Raw genomic sequence first — 21,094 nt, forward strand, 5'->3', positions numbered from 1 at the left:
GAAGATAGGGGTACCAGTCAGTAGTGACCCAAACCAGTGTCTGTGTCAACTCTTGCTTCTGTGGTTCAAGGAGTGCTATTGTACATCTGGCCTCTGTTCAAAACAATTAATGCAGTAGTACCTCAGTACAGGAGTACCTGGAAAGCTGTGGCAGCATTAGTACAGATGCGCAGTGATGTGCCAGGGTGGGAGGGAGGGACGATAGCTGCTAGAATGCTGCTGTGAAATGACTGCATCCAGGGTGTTGCCAGATTGCCCAACAAGTGAGCACAGTGTGCAAGTGTGTTTGCCCTTGCACCGCACAGAACTACTCAGGGGTGTGGGTCACTACTGACTGTATTAGTCCTACTGTGTACAAGTGGTGGCTCTTTACAGAGGTTTCTAAACTTTATTTCTGTGTATCTCAACTGTTGCTGACTTACCATAGGACGTGTTTTTAAAAGCCCTAACTGCTTTTATATGTAACAGTGTGATATGTAATGGTATTACTGTTTGTTTGCTCTTGTAGGGATGATCCAGAAAATGATAACAGTGAACTACCAACAGCTAAAGAATACTTCCGAGACCTCTATCATCGTGTGGATGTCATTTTCTGTGATAAAACCATCCCAAATGACCCAGGCTTTGTTGTTACTTTATCCAATAGGATGAATTACTTTCAGGCACGTGTCCTGTTTGTTTCTCTGCTTTTGTTTCCTTGTTCTGAAAGTAACTTTTGCACTAGTTCACAAGTGCATTGAATTATGCATACTTCAGAAAAGAGTAGATCTGTTCTTGTACACTAGTTTTTGGATTGTGGCAATGAAAAATTTAAGGAAGCCAGTAATGTTTGTGAGAAGAAAATGCTCCCGAACCTCCCTAGTTTTATTAATAATGACTTATTTGACAATAGCATTCTTTCTTGATAGGCCACTCTGCTCTTGTCAGGTAGTTTCAGTAGCATAATATATTGGTGTGTAATGAATCACTCTGTGATTGTAGAGCAATATCACAACTGCCTGTAGTAATTCAGAATGTACCAAAAACTTTATTTGCAGGTTGCAAAGACAGTGGCACAAAGGCTTAATACGGATCCAATGCTATTACAGTTTTTCAAGTCCCAAGGGTAAGATAAATTTTCTGTGTCTAAACTATTCTTTTAAAATGCTTATTACAGTATTTTATAGATAGGTGGCAGTTACTTTGTAGCTTTTCCAGGTGGTTAACTAACTCTTGACCAGTGAAGTGTTAGTGTTCTGGCTTGCATGCACAGCAAATTGCACAGTTTTAAGTGCCACAGTGAATGGCTTTAGACCCTCAAAGAATTGCATGTTTTAGAAGAGATCTAAGTGTGACTGAAAAAAGCTGGACTAATTGTTTAAATTTATGAAAACATTAATTGCTTCAAAACCTTACTGTAAGGGACCAGTTATTAAATTAAGGTACTTGCTGTTTCAGTGAATGCAGATTTCCAGAATGGGGGAGAGCAGTGCACATAAAAGCAGCATTTTTGCTGATTTTACAGGTTTAAATACAGAAGTTAACTCCACTGATTATTTCCCCTCCTCCCCCGATGTCTGCAAATGAGATTTTATGAAAACGACAATGATCTAAAGAATTCACAGCTGCTTAAAGGGATATTTCTGGTTAAAGTGGTGTTCTCAGGCACAGTTGTGTAAAATTGGATTTGAGTCTGCATAAAATTATAGCAGAAAACAATATATTTGTTGTTACATGTATATGCTGCAGGAATAATGCACACACAAAAATGACATAATCTTTTTGTATTCATGTAGATTGGTCTCTATTAAGCTGTAGGTATCTCTATCACCAGTGAGTCTGTCGTTATTTGAATAGCTCTTTATAGTTGACAGTGCTGTGGTCACTCTGGAATTTGCTGGGTCATATGGCTCTACAAATTAACCTTTCACAGGCTAAAGCATGTGCTGCTGTACTAGTAGTTTCGGAGAAATGTAGGTCTGCCACCCTGCAGCATTAAAAGTGAGCTTGTAAATGTCCAAGAGGGTTAACATGCACAGTAAGTTGTATTTCTGTTCCCATGTGCTCACCTGTTTAGAAATGACTAAAGCACTGAATAGAATGCTGCTTAGGCTGTGCTTGCAATTGTGAAACTGGAAGCCAGGGAAAAAAATGTTCTTGATTTACTGAACAGTGGTGGACTATAAAGAGATACTAGTGTTTTTCTTTTTCCTTCTGTAGTTATAGGGATGGCCCTGGTAATCCTCTTAGACATAATTATGAAGGTACTTTAAGAGATCTTCTGCAGTTCTTCAAGCCTAGGCAACCTAAGAAACTTTACTATCAACAGGTAAGAGTCTTCTGTTTTTATTGGTGTGAATTAAAAAAAAAGATAATTCTACCCTGTACAAATTATGCCTAAAGTGTTTTTTCTTTTCTTCCTTAAGCTCAAAATGAAAATAACAGATTTTGAAAACAGAAGAAGTTTTAAATGCATATGGCTAAATAGCCAGTTTAGGGAAGAGGTGAGTGAGGCTGGTTGTTATACACATGCTGTCACTTCTGTGTCAAAGCTGCTATGGCTGTGATTGTGGTTTACACACTGTTGTCCCTCAACAACACAAAATTAGAACAAAGTTGTAGATTATGTAATGGGAAAAAAAAGCCCTACCACCAAAAAATCTCCCACAACCAAAGCACCAAAACCTAATAACAAAGAACTGTTTAAAAGTCAGGACAGTTCGTAAAAACTAAGATAACACAGGTGTTCACTTTAATAATTATTATATTTTGAAGATGATTTTGTGATGAAGAATCTTCTAAATTCTATTTAATATGGCTGTTTGCATTTCCAGATTTACTAATGATTTTCCTGTTTCAAATTCTCTAGGAAATAACAGTATATCCAGATAAGCATGGGTGTGTGCGGGACCTGTTAGAAGAATGTAAAAAAGTTGTAGAACTCTCTGAAAAAGGTTCAGGGAAATTAAGGTAAAGCTGGAAGATTGTGATTTCTTTTACGTGATCATGTGGATTTTACACAGAAAAGTATCCCTAGAATTTAAAATATTGTGGAGAACATTATTAGCAAATAATAGTCTGATACTGTGTTAAAAAGCTTCCTGGTTCACATTGTTAAGGGAGTTCTTATTAACTGAGAATACAAATTTTATATCATTTTGTATTTCATAAAGTTACATCCTTGAGATGCATAATTTCGTCAGTTGCATTTGTTACGTTGCAATGTAATAGCTGTTTCCAATTCCAGCATTTCATGCTGTTGTTCACTTTTCAGATGTTAAAAGTGGGGTCATTTAAAGAGCGTTTTAAAAATAATCTAAATTTGAAAAACCCTTTGTTTTGTAGTTGCACGCAGTGAGTCTTTGTTTCACCATGAGCCAGTAATTCCTTAAACTTTAACTTCCTTTAACTTTACAGCTTAATTTTTATTAAAGACTGAATTTAAAGTTTTACAAATATGGTTGTAGCATCTTTTTACATCCTGAGTACACTAATCCTCAACGTCTGAGAAAGAAATGTTGCATTGATTGAGTTTTTTATTTTAATATGATTTTTTTTCCTGCTTTAATGCTTTTCCTATTTGTTTGTTTTTAAGGCTGCTAGAAATTGTAAGTTACAAAATAATTGGTGTCCATCAGGAAGATGAGCTGTTAGAGTGTTTGTCACCTGCAACAAGTCGAACGTTTCGAATAGAGGTAAATACTACTTTCTTACAGAAACTTGAAAACTTGACTCTGAGAGAAGAAACTCTCTGAAGTGGTAATTCTCCTTGGCTGGATTCTGATTTTTAAATAGTGTGATACGTGCAGCAAGCTAGATTACGTTATAATATGGATGTGTTTTTAAAGATAATAACTTCTAAAACTTTTCCTTTGTTCCATCTGCTTCCCTATAATGATTTCATTCTTGAATTTTTTTTATGTATGTTTATTATTGCATGAAGACTTAGCAAGGGAGGGCCTGTGCATAGGCCATTTGCTGCCTTACCAGTAATTCCAGTTTGAGGACTTATGATATAAATGTTTATGTTTAGAACCTGCTTTCATACTCTGAACTTAAGTGTTTAAGAATACTTCGTTTTTCTGTTAAGTTTGAGCTTCTTGAGCTAAATTTAAGCCTTACAATGTGATTGATTTTTTTTTTTTTTTTCTTTTAAACATTTCATCATTAAAATCTGTTAACTTGCCTCAAAGATCAGAAATTAAAAAAAAAAAAACCAAAAAAAAACACCACAGTTTCCGGTGTAAACTTAATGAGGAGATGACAAGAAGGCTTGAGATACTGCTGTCAGCTACTGCTACGGCTGACAGATGATTGTATGTCCAAAATGCCAACTGGGAAAGCCAGGAGAGTATTTACTGAGTAAGGGAACCTGGAATGCTGTCCTGCCAGGGGTGAGCGACTCCTGTAAAAAGACTCTTGTCAGACAGCATGGTTCTTTTGATTGCTTTCAAATAGACTTGCCTGTATCAGTAACAGTGCATGAGTTATGCTGTTAGTTACTGGATAAGTTACTTTTTAGGGAAGTTTTAGCTGATTGCAGTTATAACTTTATGTCTGGATCTAGGAAATTCCTCTGGACCAGGTAGATATAGATAAAGAAAATGAGATGCTAATCACAGTGGCACATTTCCACAAAGAGGTTTTTGGGACATTTGGAATTCCATTCTTGCTGAGGATACACCAGGTACAGTATGCCTTCCTTTTTCTCCCCATGGGATTATACTGATGATGTTTTCTTAAAGTACTGTCAAAGAAATTATAACAAGTGTATAAAAAATATTGCTCTAGTATAAAAGGTTCTGCTCCATATATGCCTTTTTACACTTAAATCGTTTACCATCTCAGTTCTCTTTTACATGTACAGACTATTTCATGTTTCAGTGAGCATGTGCAATATCTAGAAACTATTCATTGCATTGGCCGAGAGCTTGAAATGCTATTAAAACAATACTACCCTTGATCCCCCTTGGAACCTTCCTTCCCCTCTCCAACAAAACGGAATCCTATTTCTAGTACCACTTTAATAACCATGGTGCAAACTTGTTGGCAAAAGTAGCTAGGCAGTGGTTGCTTGGTTTCTTACAGAGACATGTGATGATGAAAAATGAGTTTGCTCCCTTCAGTGTTTTCTAAAATGACTTTGCATTTCCTAGCCTCTGTGATTTGATGTGCTTTATCTTCTAGGGCTAGAAGCAAATACAGGCGTGAAAGCGCATTTTGAAAGCTTTATTTAAATTCTTAAGGTTTTTTATGTGGTGCTGCTTCAGCTGAATGTCACAGAGATTCTTTGACTATTGGAGTGTGTATTTCTGGGGAAGTTAGCAATTTGCTTCTAATCTAATTTTAATTAGTTTGTATGAAAATTACCTACTTTTCCTAAAAGTTTGGGAATGAGAAATATGTCCACATCTCTGCATCTCATAGAATTTTATTGTATTTCTATTTTTTTATCAATATGAAGTAAAACCTGCATGTTGATTTCTGGTGGAAACCATTTGCAGTGCTTCCACAACAGTGTGTGTGTGTATATATATGTATTACATATGTAATATATGTATATTATATATATATTATTGATCTTTAAGTTGATGGTATCCATCACTTTTTTTGGCAGCTTACATATACAGCATGCAGAAACACACAACAAAAGGTTATTGATTGAGTGGGAGCATCACAGGTGTAGACGTTTCTAAAAGTGATGTGCTTAGAAAGGATATGTAAATTTTATTTTTCCAAATTCTGATTTTGCTGCTAATATTCTAACTTTTTCTTAACTTTAACCTGACTTGCACATATCATTAGCAGTGCTTGGTTGATCTATGGGACAGTTACTGAAAGACTTAAAGCGGATGAGTTCACAGCAAGTTTTATGTTGTTATTCCATATTTTAGAGGATGATGTTGGCACTTGTGTGGTTTTGTAAATAACTGAGAGATTAAGGCAGTGTATTTCAATGAAGGTTGAAGCAGGAAATACTAACAGTGTCCCTGTATTTTTGTGATACTGAAAATTTTGTTGAAATTTTAGGGTGAACACTTCAGAGAGGTTATGAAGCGGATTCAGACAATGCTGGACATACAAGAAAAAGAATTTGAAAAGGTAATGGCAAGTTGTGAGAGTTCAATTGCTGATTATAGACCCTAAAGGAGTTTATTTTAAGAAGCTGAAACACCACAGAATTGGGATAAGTGTAAATTTTGATCAATTGAACAGTTGTTTGACTTAATAATGCTTTTTTCTGAGAATTATTAGGTAGGATGTGTAGAAGTGTTTCTGTCCTGCATCAAAAGAGGTACCTAGCAAAACATTAAAGTAACCTATGAAAGTTTAGATGGTGCAGGACCCCTAGAAGCCATTTACTTCAGGTTCCTGCTTGGAGCAGAAGTAGATTAAAGTTAACTGAGGTTGCTCAGGGTCTTACCTCATTGCAATTTGAAAACTGCCAGAGATGGGAATTGTGTCATGTTCTGGACGCTGTATGTTACAGCATTACCACAGTCATTGTGAAGACTTTGGTTTTCTTTATATGTAATCAGAATTTTTCATTTTGCAGCTTCTTGTGATGGTTGCCTGTTGTCTTTTTTGCTGTAGAGCTCTTTGAGAAAAGTCTGTTTCTGTGTAACATCCCACAGTTGGTGGAAGACTGGATGCCCCAGTTAGCCTTTTCTTTGGGCTGAACAGATCCGTTTCCCTTAACTTCTTGTATGTTCCAGCCCCCAGCTGCTTGCTGAACTTGATGCAGTTTGTTGCTATCTCTTTTTCCCTGGAGAGCCTGAACCTGGACACAGTACTCCAGAAGCAGGTTCATGATTTCCTGAGCATTCATTTTTTCCCTTTATGCAGGTTGTTGGTGAGCATTTTAAATAGGATTGGCCTTTATCAACCCCTGAAGAATACTACTTACAGTGAGCTGCAAGTTAGACTGTGAAATTAGACCTTAGGGCTTTGTTTTAATGTGGTATCTTACCAGCTGGCTTTTTTTTTTTTTTTTCCCTTTTCATAGTTTAAGTTTGCAATTGTAATGATGGGCCGACACCAATATCTCAATGAAGATGAGTATGAAGTGAACTTGAAAGACTTTGAGCCCCAACCTGGTAAGTTGTTAAGATAACCTCACTATTCTTTTGACCTGCTGAAGTTGCTCTGCCAGTTGTTACAATGTGACAATCCTTAACTCAGGGTGCAGAAATAGTTTGTTCTTTGTACATAAAATATATGTAGTAAATAAGCAGGTATTTGTATACACTTGTGCACGCACTTAAGTGTATATGTTAGTCTGAGAATTTGTATTTTATAGACATACAAATAACTAAATCTGTTTCCTTCCGAATTGAAAGTTTGCATTTGAGTGACTAAATGGGTCAATATCAACATACTTTACAGAAGAGAATAACATCAGTTGTACCTTATCTGTACTGTCCATCTGCTCCCTTGTATGTTTGATTCTCACATTGTTACTGAAGTATACGCTCCTTTTATTGCATGAAAGTGGCTTATCATAAGATCCTTATTTTGAATGTGCTGCAAAGAGGTATTTGAACTCTCATATTCACTGAAGATACTTCTTTGTTCTTGATATCTTCAATGAATCTGGAGAATCTAACAAGAATATTGTGAATGTGAATAGGGTGCTGTTTAGATTATTTTCCTAAGAGCTGATCTGCCAAGCTACAAATGCAGGTATGTTCTGAATTTGTCTGTGGATGGTTTCCCATCTTGCTTACTTGACCGATGTTTAAAGCTATATTCTTGGAGGGATTTACACATGGGAGAAACTAGGTTAATAATTCAAAAATTCCACCACAGTGGAATTTGAGAGTTTCAGTTGGAAATGGCACCACTGAATCTGCAGTCAGGGTTCTGCTGAAAGCTGTGAATTCATTGGGATATTTCCCCCCCTGGTTTAGCTGAGTGTTCCTTTTTGTGAGCTGCTCTGTCTAGTAGAAATGAGATTGAGGACATCTTGCTCTGTAGTTCTGTTTTTCTGATAGTTACAAGCTCTGTCTTTTGTTGGCAGGTTATGCTAGGACCAAACTTTCACTCAGTTGTTTTTGGTTTTTTTTTCAAGCTGTGTTCTGGATTTATGTAACAGTTGTAAAGAAATCGTGTAACTGGCCCTTTATTTCAAAACCCACAGAGAGCGAGACCTATACTATTATTGAGTACTTTGCAGGAACCTAGCAAAACATTCTCTGGTTGTGGTATGTTACACAGCCAGGTTTATGGCTGTGAATACAAGAGGACTTGCCAAAGCTTTGAATGCCTGCATCTGTGTGCACAAGCCATCTGTGAGCAGAGGCACGTGTCACTGGAGAGATCTCTTTTTCTGCACTAGCTGTGAGGAGTCTCTGGATGATGAACTCAGGGGTGGGCAGTTCTCCATGGGCACATAAACTCTCTCTTGTGTGCTCAGAGCAGGCAGAGTCTTGATTTTATTGTGAGTCATCTTCCATAGGGCAAAGCAACAGTCTGAAACTGTTGGGCATTCTGAACAACGTAGAGCCAGTATTGCCAAAACAGTGTGAAAGACTAACCAGGTAACTAGGTCAAGAGTACAGAACATGGCAGAAATTGGAAAAGGGAAAGCTTGAACTGTTTGTAGGAGTTGTAGGGAATGAGATATTAAAGGGCTTTAATTTAAGACCTCATGGGAAGTTGCCCCTTTGATAGAACTCATCACACCACCCCTGGAGTTACTGTATGGGGTGATATGATGCTCTAATGCATTTTAATCTAAGTAGTATTTCAAGGAGTGGGGCTCACATGTTTCTACAAGTACCAAATTTGAACACATGCTGGACTGATTAAACCAAAGCTTTGGCATTCTCTAATTTGATTGATGTAGCTGATGTCAATAGTTTCCATCTGCCTTTACAAAGATGCGCTCTAGCAACAATTGTGCTAGCACTAAGTGTAGGACTTAATTTCTTTCTTTAAAAGGCATTCAGGTGATCTCAGCAAGATTGGCAGTTCTGGTTTATGTTTGGCATTGACTGTTATGTCAAACAAAATGACAAATACTTTGGACTGAAGAAAACATACCCAAAACGTAGATGCAGGCAACCAGCAAGGTCAAGTGTTTTATGCTTTAGTGGTTGCATTTGATGGCTTTGAATGTAGGAGTGTGCTTTTCTTGCTGGGGCGCTATTTAGTTTCTGCCTTTATCGTTTCACTTCAAAGCACATTTGATACTCTGCATTGAGGACATCTTAAAAGAGAATTTTTCACATTTGCAAGAAGTATGTGGACTGTGGATTTTCATGAAAAATGGTTGTAGATAAACCCCTATTGGGTTGAACAAGAGAAAAAAAAAAATCTGTATGCTTTCTATACAGCCTAAATATGACTAATTTTTTTTTTCCTGGGAAGATAAAGAGGAGGTCAGTTACATGACTTATTAATGGATTATTTGAATTTTACAATGAATTTAGCAAATACTCCCACTTAAACCAGGTGATGAGAATAAATTAATATAGCAGAGAGAACTTCTAGTATGGCAAAGATTATATGTTGTCGTATTTGGATGCTGGATGCCTTCCTGTTTCAGAGGCTGGAAGCTGATACTTTGGTGTGCCTATGGCCATAAATTATAACAGTAGTTCTCTTTAGTGCCCACTTCACTGCTTTAAGCTCCCGTAACTGATTGAAGAGGAGAGAAGTCAGCTACCTGATCCAGGAACAGCTGTCAAATGTGTTACTGGAAGAAAAGCAGTGATCAGGAATGCCACCCTGTTGGCTGTGGACTATAGGGTTATTCTACAGTCCTCTTCTATATACATTGGAATTCCTTGCAAAATGTGAACAGGGCACACAGCAGTAGCTTGTGTAAAGGAAACTTTCCAATTTAGTCTTAAAGCTTACTATTTTTTTTTCTCTCTTTTCTTTTCTAGGCAACATGTCTCATCCAAGGCCATGGCTAGGGCTTGACCATTTCAATAAAGCCCCAAAGAGAAGTCGCTACACTTACCTTGAAAAAGCTATTAAAATCCATAACTGACTTACTTAACCAGATTGTCAAGGCAAGGGACAAAAATAAGTGTGTGTGTGCACCTTTTTAACAACTGTAGAACTTTGGTACACGTGCACTATATCTGAAGTCTTCAGCAAGAGGATTTGCTGCTGATGTTAATTTTATTTTGTTGAGGCTGTTCAGTTTGGCTTCTCTGTATCTATTGACTGCCCTTTTTGAGCAAAATGAAGGTGTTTTTATAAAGCTTGGATGCCAATGAGAGTTATTTTATGGTAAACAATGCAAGGCAATTGTCAGCATAATGAGGGAAGAGTTTAGTAGAACAGTTGACATTGGCAAAATATTTGTCTGTAGTACGTTTATAGATGGCATAAGCTGGCTGGCTGCCCATCCCAGTATGGTGTTCACCATCACTGCAGCTAGTAAGTCTTATGTTTAGACTCACATCAGATTTATTTCCTTCAGTTATACTTTAAATGACATTTTTGTGCATTTGTAAATGCAAAAAAACTCACATCATCAATAAATAGCAATCTCTACTTCATTGTGTACATTGTTGGCACTTATTCGGGATTTTTGTCTCCTCCAGCTGCATAGAATCTTTTTTAATAAACTAGTTTTCGTTTAATTTAGTCACTACTTTACATCCCGTTTTGCCAAGTGGATGCCCCGAGTCATAAAAAGAAAGATATTTGGGTATTTTTATTAAATTTTCAGCCATTGATAAACACTGTTGCGATTTGTTGTGCCATCTTCTGGCAAATAGAATGACACTCAAAAGTTGGCAAAAGCAAGTGAAAAGATTATAAATACCATTAATTTAGTTATTTTGGGAAGAGATGGGGAAAACACAGGAACTAGCCTTTTAGCACAGAGGGCATGCTCACTAGTGTTTAGTAAGCTGTTGACTTTGTATAAAAAAGGAGGAATAAAGAAAAAAAAAGAAAAAAAAAAAGAAGAAAAAAGAAAATATGAAAATGTATATTTAATGACTGAACATGTACAATTTAACACTTGGAGGTTAATTTTATTGGGTGAGTCTGCAAGTGAATTTCACTGATGTTGATATTCATTGTGTGTATTTTTATTTCAGTCCCCAGACTGCTTCCTTTTCTTTTGGAGCTCATGCCAGCTGCGTGTCTAGTTTTGAGTGCAGTAAAGATAGAATCAGCAATTCACATTAATTTTACATTCTTTTCCAGTATTTTATTTTGTTTCTGTAGCCGCAGTGTACAACAACTCTTCCTGTATATTGCCTTTTTTTGCTGGAAAATGTTGTATGTTGAATAAAATTTTCTATAAAATTTTTTTCGGTGAGTGATCACATGGACATTGAAGATTTTTCCTCTCCTTGGAAACAGAGTTTTGGGAACTGTTTTCATTTGTGAGGTTTTGCTAAAGGTGTGGTGTTTTGTTTTTGTTTTGTTTTCTTAAGTGTTAACAATAGTGTAACCCTCATGTTGTTTGTTTTGGGGAAGATTTGTGGGATTTTTGTCTCATTGTTTTGGGTTTGGAGGTGTTTTTTTTGTTTGTTTTGCTTTTGTTTTGTACCTCCTAACTAGTCAAATTTGAGCTTAATCAATAAAAGGTTTTCCAGGGAGGAGCCATGTACAAATAAGACAAATGGAAGAACTTATTTTACTAGTTCATTTGTAAAGCTTGTAGAAGAGTTTTTGTGGTAGACTTGACTCTGCCTGCCTGTACAAAATTTTGTGGTCCAGATTCTCAAGTCTAATACTATAAATGCTGTAAAGTAAAATCTGGAGTCTCTAAAGGTAAGCTTCCTTAATAGAGCAATAGATCCCCACTGTAATGTCTTCCCTGTATTCATAACCAAAACAGAAAATGCTTAGAAGCTTCCCTGTCTCAGACCTGTCAGTAAATGTTTAGTAGGGCATGAGTACTTGTGATGGCCTTTATACCTTTTTCTGAGATGGATTCTGGTGATTACTGAAAACACCAGCAAGGATTTGTAAATTTAATTTTAAGATCTAATTCTTTCTTTTAGCTTTAAAATGAATTAATTGGTCAAGTTTTAGGCTTTTTTTTTTTGTTTTAATTTATATCTTTCAGTGCTTTTAATTGTCTCTGATTTCTAGTCAAGGCTTTTCTTTTTTGTTACCTGAGTGCAGAGCTTCCAGGTAGAGGGAAGTGCTTTAAATGACTTGCCTTAAGTGGATAAAGTTTTCCTTTAATTTGTATTTGCATCAAAGTGGTGAGAATTACAACCCCATCCAAGTGGTGTTCTTACTAGTACTTGGATTGTCTCTGCAGGCTTTCAGTAAATGTCAGGATTTGTATTCAAAACATTTTGGTAAAATCAGAGACTCTGGTCAGCAGTAGTAAGTCCTAATTATGTTTTGTGACTTTAATGTTACAGTAACTGATCTAAAAATGAGCTTGTAGCCAAATGTCACTAATTTTTCATGTTCATGCATAGGATGTTGGAAGCTTTTAGGAAATACCTTAAGGAATCACAATACTTCCTATTTCAGAAGAGAATACCACTAACGAAGTAAATTTTGGGTGCCTTTTGATTTTTTAGATGACGAGTTTTAACGTGCTTCAGTGTTTGTGCTATTTCCTCACTAGTTTTGAAGAGATGATACATTCAGGCATTCCAGATGCAGTTCTCAATAACTGAAGGTTTTTAATGAAAAATTAAAGTAATTTTTTTTTGGAGCACAAGTAACTTGTTCAAAAGTGGAAACACCTACAAAGAGAAGAGGAAGACAGGATGTTTCTCAGGTGCAGTATATTTAATTCATTCTAAAAGTATTTACAACAATACAGTCCTCAAAATTACCTTTCTTTCAAATTTTTTATTCAGATTTTGGAATTATCTGGATAATAAGCAGTGAATGCATTAAATGAAGTTAATAGAAGTGTTAAGCAATAAGGACGTAATTTCATGGTACAGATCATCAGAGCAAAATGATGTTAAATAGCCCGTCTGAATTCTCCCTAGGAAAATAGCAAGCATTGTTCCTGTAGATTTACATAGTGCCTTTTATCCTAAAGGAGTCCAAAGCGTTCTGTGAGATCTAAGCAAATCACACCAGTGACATAGCTGCTGATTAGAGAGTGACAGCCAACCAGACACCCTGTGTACAAGAAGGCCTACTGAGCAACACCTGGACAAAGCTGTGCTGCCCCAGGATGTTGGAGGGATCGGGCCGATGTGCCGGAGGATGTGTTGAACGTGCAGTGCCTCCTGCATACTGGATCTACCTCAGCTGCTGCCCCTCCAGAGCTGGCACGCCAGCATCCTGCCCACATCCCATCTGGCATCCCACTGGAGCCCAGTCCCCCTGCCCTGTGGGCTCTCTGCTGGCTGCAGGTGTCAGGGCCCAAGCACAAGCTGTGCCGTAGTTTTGCTGGTGAATATCCTTTGTGAGAAATCATTTTCTGTAGGAACTGTATATATTGTAAATAAAGTAGACTAGGATAAACACTGGATTGGTGTCGTGTCTGTTCATTTTAGAGAAGATTGGGTATGAAAGCTAAGGAGTCACTCAGAAGTCAGGGTGATTTTGGTTAGACCAGGGTGATAAATTCAGCTGACCTGTGTGTTAGGAATGACATTCACAGTGTAGGGAGAGCTGGCCACAAGGCAAACATTGACTTCTGTGGCAGTTTCCGGTTTTTGAACTCTTGTTTTTTCCTTGGAGGAACTGAATGATTTGGATATTGAGGCAGAGAGCGTCAGTGTTTGGTATGTTAATGCTGTGGTGTCATGGTTGGCTTTTAAACCAGCCTGGTCTTTAGGGTCAGAAAAAGGGGAAATACTCACCTGTGCTGTGACCAAATCTGGTTTCAAATCTGTGCTCAACATAATTTCTGTCCCAGGTGGTGTTGAAGTTAGCTGTGTACCAAGCACAGCAGCAGTAAATTACATTTGCCAACCACCAGGCTGTGCCTGGAAGCCTGCATTTTGTTATTAAATACTTGTGTAAATTGTTGTTTAAACATCTCCAACTATTGATGTAAAAATGATCCAACTACTTCTGTTAAATGATTCCTGTACATCTTAAATCATATAAATAATTTCTTATGTATATATTCATGTGGGGTTTTGCTCTGTCACCTTTTCTCCTGTTACTGGTTCCATGCATTCTTTACCACTACTTAACAGCAAAGCTTGCTGTTTCACAGCCAGATTTAAAAATGGAGAAAAATCTTAACATTTAAAAATAACATGTGAAATGGCATGAAACCTGTTGGGCTGACATCTCCGTGAGTGCTTGTGGATTTAATCCGTGTGGTATTAATTTCACCCTGGGTTGAAGTAGGTTGGGTCCCCATCGGATGGGGCATTACTGACCTGGTACAACAGAAGGCACTTACAATTGTACCACTGGGCTGGGAGGTGGAATGTGTCAGCCTCGATAGAAATGCCTCCCTTGAACTGCACTGTGGAGCCTGTGCTGCTTTTGGAGGTTGTGAGTTTCTAAGCGTGCGTACAGCAGTAACTCACACAGGTGATAGGCACTGTGTTTCCAGGTGGTTCGCTTTGGCTGCTGCTGGTGCTGAGGTCCTAAGGAGGGCCACGTCTGCTCCAGGCGCTGTTCTTGGTTCGATGCTCATCAGCACGGGTTGTGGCCCATAGAGCTGCGATGTGGGGCATGCTGAATCATGCTGTGCTTGCTCTACCGACAGTTTGTGCTTGGCTAGTAGCCACGGTTTCCTTCAGCAGTGTCCCTCAGTGCTGCTGTTCTCACCTTCAGCAGGTCACCGTGCCTGTTTGTGCTGCTGCCACGCTGCCCCAGCCTGATACTCCCTCTGGTTTGAACTGCTTGGAGAACCCTCGCTCTGCGTTATCGCTGGCGTTGATCCAATGCTCTTTGTTTCGCTCAGGACCGCGGCTTGTGCCGTCCGAGGCCTGGAGCTCGGTTCCATCCGCCCTGCTGCAGCGAGGGGCCCCACAAGGGGGCGCAGTGTGGCGGGAAGGGCGCTGCGGCGCTGAGGGCTCGGTGGGCCGCCTCTGGCGGTGCCGGCTGGGCGCGGTGCGGCGTCAGCGGGGAGTGGCGTGCTGCTGCGGGAGGACGGCGAGTGCGGGCTGCCCTCCCGGAGCGGCCTGCTGCCCCGGGGGAGGCCGTCGGGCTCTCTGGTGTCCCCTTGGGGTGTCCTGAGGAGAGGAGGGTTCTGTGCGTGCCGGTGGCGGCAAACCCCTCCTACGGCGAGTCCCGGCCTCGAGGGGGTTCCCGCGGAGCTGGAGCCAATGTGGCTAAATGGCTGTTGAGGGGGACACTTTAATTTTTGCCGCTTAAGCGGACTAAATAGCTACAAGAAATAACTCGATCAAACTTAATGTCAGAAGAACTGGGAAGTTTAAAGGTGTTTTTAACTGCAAGGTGGTAGGGATCCTTTGGAGCGCAGGCAATGTACCTCATCCATAGTCAGACAATGTCAGGGGAACAGCCTGAGTGCTGCCAGACACGCGCCCCGCTTGCCACTGAAATTATGGTACTAACACGAAAACGCTTGTGGTAGAACGTTGAAATCAAGGGTTTCTTACATTCTTCTGTTGACTTTTCCAGCCAGCAATAAACAGCAGCTGGTCCTGTCAGTGTTGAGCAGGTTCTTGGCACCTTCTGGGCAAGTAACTGCAGAAATTTGGTTTTGCAAGTGTCTTTGGATGAGATCTGTGAAAGCTCTCTGCAAAGTGTAAAGCCCAGTAAGGCCTTGTCTGGGAGGTGGTGCACTGCAGTGGTGAGGCAGAGAGGTAAAATGAAGGCCTTGTGTTGTGGTACTGGTGGCTTTTTTCCAAGCCGTGCTTGCTGATTTTTCTGTGTTTGCCTGTTGGTTCTTGGTTTGTAAACAGGGTGTCCCAGGCTGACCAGTGTCTCTGCTCAGGATGCAGTGGGTCATGGAAGCAATGCAAACAGATGTTTTGCCAGTATTGTTAACAATAACAAGTTTATTTTCTTACCATGTATGTAATACAGTAAAGACAGTTTCATAACTTAGTGTTTTGTTAATAAATAATCAGCTACACTGTACCACCCACAGCCCTGCAGGGGTAGTACTATGAAGAAGAGCAGAGAGAGATGAAATCCCAGCCAGACAGTTCCAGTGCATAGAAGGTAAGTGCTTCCCTAAAATATGCGTGTCCAAACCTCTCGGTTAGTGATGGGTTGAAAAGTCCAGAAGAGTCTGTGTCCCATCTGGGTTGGAGATTTGAGAGCAGCAGTAGTAGCACTGAAGTAAGTACTCATTAGCTGGTCACTTCACACCTCAGGACAATGAATCAAATAGAGCATAAATACAAGTGACACTAAATTAGGCTTCAAGAGTTTTTAAGTAAGTCCAACTATGTGATGGTAAACTCCAGACGGATTCACCAGCAAGGGAGCAAGCTGCAGAACCTAAGCCTACTCCTATATATTTCATACCAGTAGTTTTATGTGTAGAATTTTATGCAGTTAGGAAACAGAGACTTGATGCCATCTGGCTGCATAAACTTTGTTTCTATAGTCTTTTGTATCTATAAATATGAAAATGGCAGCATGGGCAGTAGTGGTCTGCATCCTTGAAGATCCTCACAAAGAAAGGTACAAAGCAGCATCCAAAACAGCACCTACAGCCAAAGAGGAAATGGACATGCATGAATGATTTACTAACTTTGCTTTCTGCTTGGCTACATCTGTGGTTTTCTTCTGCCTTATTCTGTCTGCCCTTTCACTGCATAAATCTCAAGTCTTACAATGTTTGAAGTATCTTCCAAAAAACTATCTTCACCATTAACACCTGATGCATTAGTCTGATTCTGAGCCTAAATCCTAAATTGTATTGGGGCAGTAGACAGTGTTGTACTAATTTTTGCTTGTCAGTTAAATTTAGCAAGTTTGCATCCCCTGTAGCCATGATGACTGTATCTAGAATGGACAGAATAACTAATTTCCAAGTAGAGAAGGGTAAAAACCATCTATACAAGCACTAGCTAGAACTTTGGGCTTTTAATACTTTTTTAACCTTCTGCTATGAAGAATCTTCAAAGCATGCATGAAAGCTTACCCAACCATGCACAAGCTGGTGCACAGAAGGTAGGACAGTTTGCCCAGTCTGTAGGTGACCTGTGTGGTGATGTGCTGGCGGCAAGAAGGGCATATTGTGGATGTTGGTTTGCTTGAGAAGATTCCTGCTACGATGATTGGAGGCTGAGACACCATGTAAACTGAGAGCAAGAGGAAATGAGAAGGAGCAAAATTAGAAATAAAGGAAATCTTTTACAAGTTATAAAGTCTTAATTGGAGAACGCAGGTTCTTAACATGGCTGATCTAGAAGCACGTATGTCCCTATTGCTGATTTCAAGTATATTGATAAGAACTACAGTAATGCTTGTTCTGTGTATCCCAGTATGTTGCTTCTACCCACAGCGAGTATTTACCCGGATGAGGACATACACAAGGAATTGCCTATACGATAACCCTCATTGTCAGGCAGTCTCCACTAACCACTCTGACATAGAGAATTTATCTTCTGAGACTTAAAATAATATGAAAAAGCATGTTCTCCCTGAAGAAGATACTTGAAGGCTATAGAAGAACTTTCTGGATCAACTTTTCAGTAGTTACAACAAATTCATCGGGGTAGTTATTCTAACATACAAATGTCATTACTTGTATGCTGGTGCTGTGCTTACTCAGTGAATTCTATAGCTTCCCTCATGTTTTCTCAGTCTGGACCTGACTGTCATAATTCTTGAGGGGCATGGCTTTTGTGGGTACATGAAGACTATTTTTCAGAAATGTTTTCAGTGAAAACTATGATTTTAAACATCCTAAACCAAATTTAGGGTACATTCATACTGTAGCCTGAAGCAAACTTTCAGAGTGGGAAGGTATTGTCTGTTAGATAGATAGGATATAGTATATCTGAGTTTAATTGCCTTCTGGTCTTAGTGATTTTTAACAATGTTATGTGTCTCCTCCTGTAAGCGATCTTATTTGACTGTTCTTTGAAGCCTTTCCTCAGCATCTCCTTTGAGCTTCTTCACTTCCATAAAAGTGACTAGAACAGGAACAACAAAATACACTGGACTTAAAATTGTTTGTTCTGAAAGTCCTAGTTCCTAGCTGATTAAAAAAAAAAAATAAAAATAAATTGGGGGCTTCTGTAGATTATCTAATGCTGGAAAACCAAGTCCAAATCTCTCATCTTAGTTTATCTTCCAACATTTCTTGGGAAATTTTCCAGCCTCTTAGATTGGGGGGGGAATGTGGTCAGAAAACTCCATCTTCTGTGTTGATTTTAAAACTAAAAATATTTCACTTTTGTTAGCATGTAGAACCTTAAAAATTATCAGAAGCACAGTCCCCTGGCACTTACCTGGTTGCTCAATGGTGGCTGTTTCCCGATAGGAGTAAGGTGGGGGAGCAGGATATTCATAACCCCCTGTGCAAAGAAAAACAGGGAAAACCGTAAAAATGCGTACAGCTTAATGCTTCCTGAAAGCCCCATTCAGAGTCTGATAAGAAGCTGCATTGGGAGGTGCCTTGCAGGTGGGGCCTGATGTAGCTCAGTGAAGTACAGGGCAAAAATGGTGCGCTGAACCATGGAATTTTAAAGGCAAAAGAGCCCACAGTGGCAAGCTGGCCTCATTTCCAATATAACATAAACTGAGAAACCAAATTGTTTTTTCTACACAAAGGCAGTAAATGCATCTATTCCAGCATACCGTTGAAATGATACTTGGTTTTAATTTAAGGATTCTATTGATAAAATATCCACTGTAACTAGTTCCAGTGATACACTGAAATGTTAGTATTTAGACCCTTTTCTAGCTCGAATTTTATCTGCCCTCAGCTTCCAAGTATTTTCATCATATCCTTTGTTCTAGAAAAAAAAAATTAAAGATCTTTTTACTTTTGTTATGGAGAAAGGAAGCTGGTGACTAAGACACCTCGTGCTTTTCTAATTCTTTAGTTCTGATCTCACAGATTAGGAGTGTAATCAGCTTACCTGAGTGTGAAATAAATGAATATGTAAAATATACATTCGTGAATACATTCAAAATAAATTAATGTATAAAACTTTACAGCCAGCTGGCATAGATGTGGTCTGCAGCAGGAGGACAGTCCCTGTGAGAAGTCTTGTTTGATCAAGCCTGCACAGCATCAGAGCTTTTGCCCCCAGGCAAAGCAGCATTGACCTGGCAGTCCAGCCTGCACAATTGAGCCTTGCAGGAACAGTGTGAGCTTGAACAGGGAATAAGCCCACAGAGATACAAAATGAGATGAAAGACTGGATTTTTCGAAAGTGAGACAAAATATAGTGGCAAAGTTGAAAAAATGGTAGCAATGTTTCCTTGAATGGCTTGCCAGAAGTGGTAGAGATTTGCAGCAGCATTTGGTTTTAATGGTTGGGTGTTTATAGTTGCCAGGTTGTTTGTTGGGGGGTTTTTGTTTCTGTTTTGGGTTGTTGTTTTTTTGTTGGGTTTTCTTTTTTTTGGGGGGGGGGGTGGTTTTTGTTTTTTTTTTTTTTTTTTTGAGGGGGGTTTGTGGAAAAACAAATATGTAAAGAAATTAAAAGGTAAAGGATTTCTTTCTGATTTAGAATAGGAATATTACCAAAAGTGAGATAACACTTTATGTGTTTTTGTGAAGGATCTGCAAGGACAAGACACTGCAGCTCAGTGTTAACATGTGTTGAGTGCCCATCCCTTGGCTGAGTAGTTCACAAGTGACTTTTTCTCTTCAGCCTCTTGCAAGCTCGTCTGACTTTAGAAAGAGGCCAGAGAGGTCTTTGGAGACAAAAACACTTACTGAGAGAGCTCATCAGAATAAAATGCTCTGACAATGAGTCAGGGTTAGAGGCACAGTACTGACACATCTAGCCTTATCAGTCACCTTCTGACCTCCCATTCTGGTTTTCTGTTCCAGTCCCTTCTGGTGAATGGCAATTTCCTCAATAGCAGGAGGGTAACAAAGGTAAAATCACTGATATCTCAGTGTGTCTTTTAATGAGTGTGGGCTTGAACAGGCACAAGACAAAGAGGTTGTTGTGAGGTAATTATGTAGGTGTGAGAGCAATGCCTACTTTCAGAGGGAAAAGCCATCCCAGCAGAGCAGCAGCTGTCCACACTTGTAGTCATTGGGCTGAATTGTCAGCACTCAGTCATGATGTTTTCCCCATGGTACAATAGTGGGGAGGGGTTGTTCGTCCCTATAGAACCTGGCTGCAGAACTGACTCATGTAGGGATGGCAGCTCTGGGCAGCAGGAGCATTTGGGAAAAGGCCAGTCCTCAGGAAAACTAGATTACAATTCAAGCAAGACAGCCTATCCAAGTACAGTTTGCTGGCTGAACATTTGCTTGTTAGAGATATGAAATTATTGTAGAGATACACTGCAGTTCTTTTTCCAATAAAGCATATGTTGTTTCAAAAATTATTAACTAAACCAACAAAAATGTTCTTTTGCCATTTTAAGTGATGTTTCTGTTAGGAGATTGTATCAGTTTGCGTACCCTAACTCTGGTTTTATATTCTGGCATAGGTACTTTCTAAACTCATCATGTCCTGGCTAAGCTGGGCCCTTTAGAGCTGGCTTAGGTACACTGTCAATGTTTGCCACACAGCCACGAAGAGGGTTCTCTTTCCAAAACCCTCCCAGTGAAGCCTGCTTACCTTCTTGACTGCAGTACTCTGGTGCAGAGGGTTCTTGTGCATAGGGCTCATGGCGCGGTTCATACATAATCATCGGAATTTCCCCATGTGCCTTCTCAGTGGGCATCTCTGCAGTTCACCTGCCAAAAGCAGTGCAAACTAAAATCCACTGTGACTTCCAGTGCCCTGTAATGCCTGCTTCTGTAATTCTTAGTTCTCACACTCAGATTTTACTTAGAGGAAAACCAGAAGTTCTCATATTCTGGCTTTTTTATATACTGAAGTGCAGTCAGTTCCTGTTACACTTCATGATGAGAGAGATGGGAAGGGAGAAGAGAACATACCTTTTTTACATATTTCTTTGTGCTGTAAAGCTAAAAATGTTCCTCCAGGAAAACACACTAGTCAAAGTGTGTAAACTCGTGACTGGAAGTGTTACCTTTGCAGAAAAGTTAACCTGATTTTTTTCTATGGGTTGTCAGAGCAATCAAGGAGGGCTAGAGCACATTTGAAAAACCTTTGTGTGTCATTAA

General features: G+C 39.3%; 2 protein-coding genes across 2 annotated transcripts in view; one reads left to right on the forward strand and one right to left on the reverse strand.

Annotated features, from left to right (window-relative positions):
• USP7 (ubiquitin specific peptidase 7) overlaps positions 1-11,260 on the forward strand; it is a 76,088-nt gene extending 64,828 nt beyond the window's left edge. Inside the window, exons 22-31 of the mRNA XM_062639391.1 lie at positions 509-662; positions 1,038-1,105; positions 2,200-2,308; positions 2,406-2,483; positions 2,849-2,949; positions 3,575-3,674; positions 4,547-4,666; positions 6,010-6,081; positions 6,986-7,076; positions 9,873-11,260. Coding sequence (XP_062495375.1) covers positions 509-662; positions 1,038-1,105; positions 2,200-2,308; positions 2,406-2,483; positions 2,849-2,949; positions 3,575-3,674; positions 4,547-4,666; positions 6,010-6,081; positions 6,986-7,076; positions 9,873-9,979 — 1,000 coding nt within the window. The 3' untranslated portion in view covers positions 9,980-11,260. The remainder of the gene's footprint in view (positions 1-508; positions 663-1,037; positions 1,106-2,199; positions 2,309-2,405; positions 2,484-2,848; positions 2,950-3,574; positions 3,675-4,546; positions 4,667-6,009; positions 6,082-6,985; positions 7,077-9,872) is intronic.
• Positions 11,261-16,068: 4,808 nt separating this feature from the next.
• On the reverse strand, positions 16,069-20,826 carry LITAFD (LITAF domain containing). The gene is made up of 4 exons (XM_062639379.1): positions 20,583-20,826; positions 18,285-18,350; positions 16,970-17,129; positions 16,069-16,532 (listed from the first exon to the last, which is right to left on the reverse strand). Exons 1-4 carry the CDS (start codon positions 20,686-20,688, stop codon positions 16,424-16,426), a joined length of 441 nt encoding a protein of 146 aa, XP_062495363.1. The 5' UTR covers positions 20,689-20,826; the 3' UTR covers positions 16,069-16,423.
• Positions 20,827-21,094: the final 268 nt, after the last annotated feature.

The sequence above is a fragment of the Pezoporus occidentalis genome, unplaced genomic scaffold (assembly GCF_034315485.1).
Source record: "Pezoporus occidentalis ecotype Australia unplaced genomic scaffold, CSIRO_AGI_Poc_V1 ctg60, whole genome shotgun sequence".
NCBI lineage: Eukaryota > Metazoa > Chordata > Aves > Psittaciformes > Psittacidae > Pezoporus > Pezoporus occidentalis.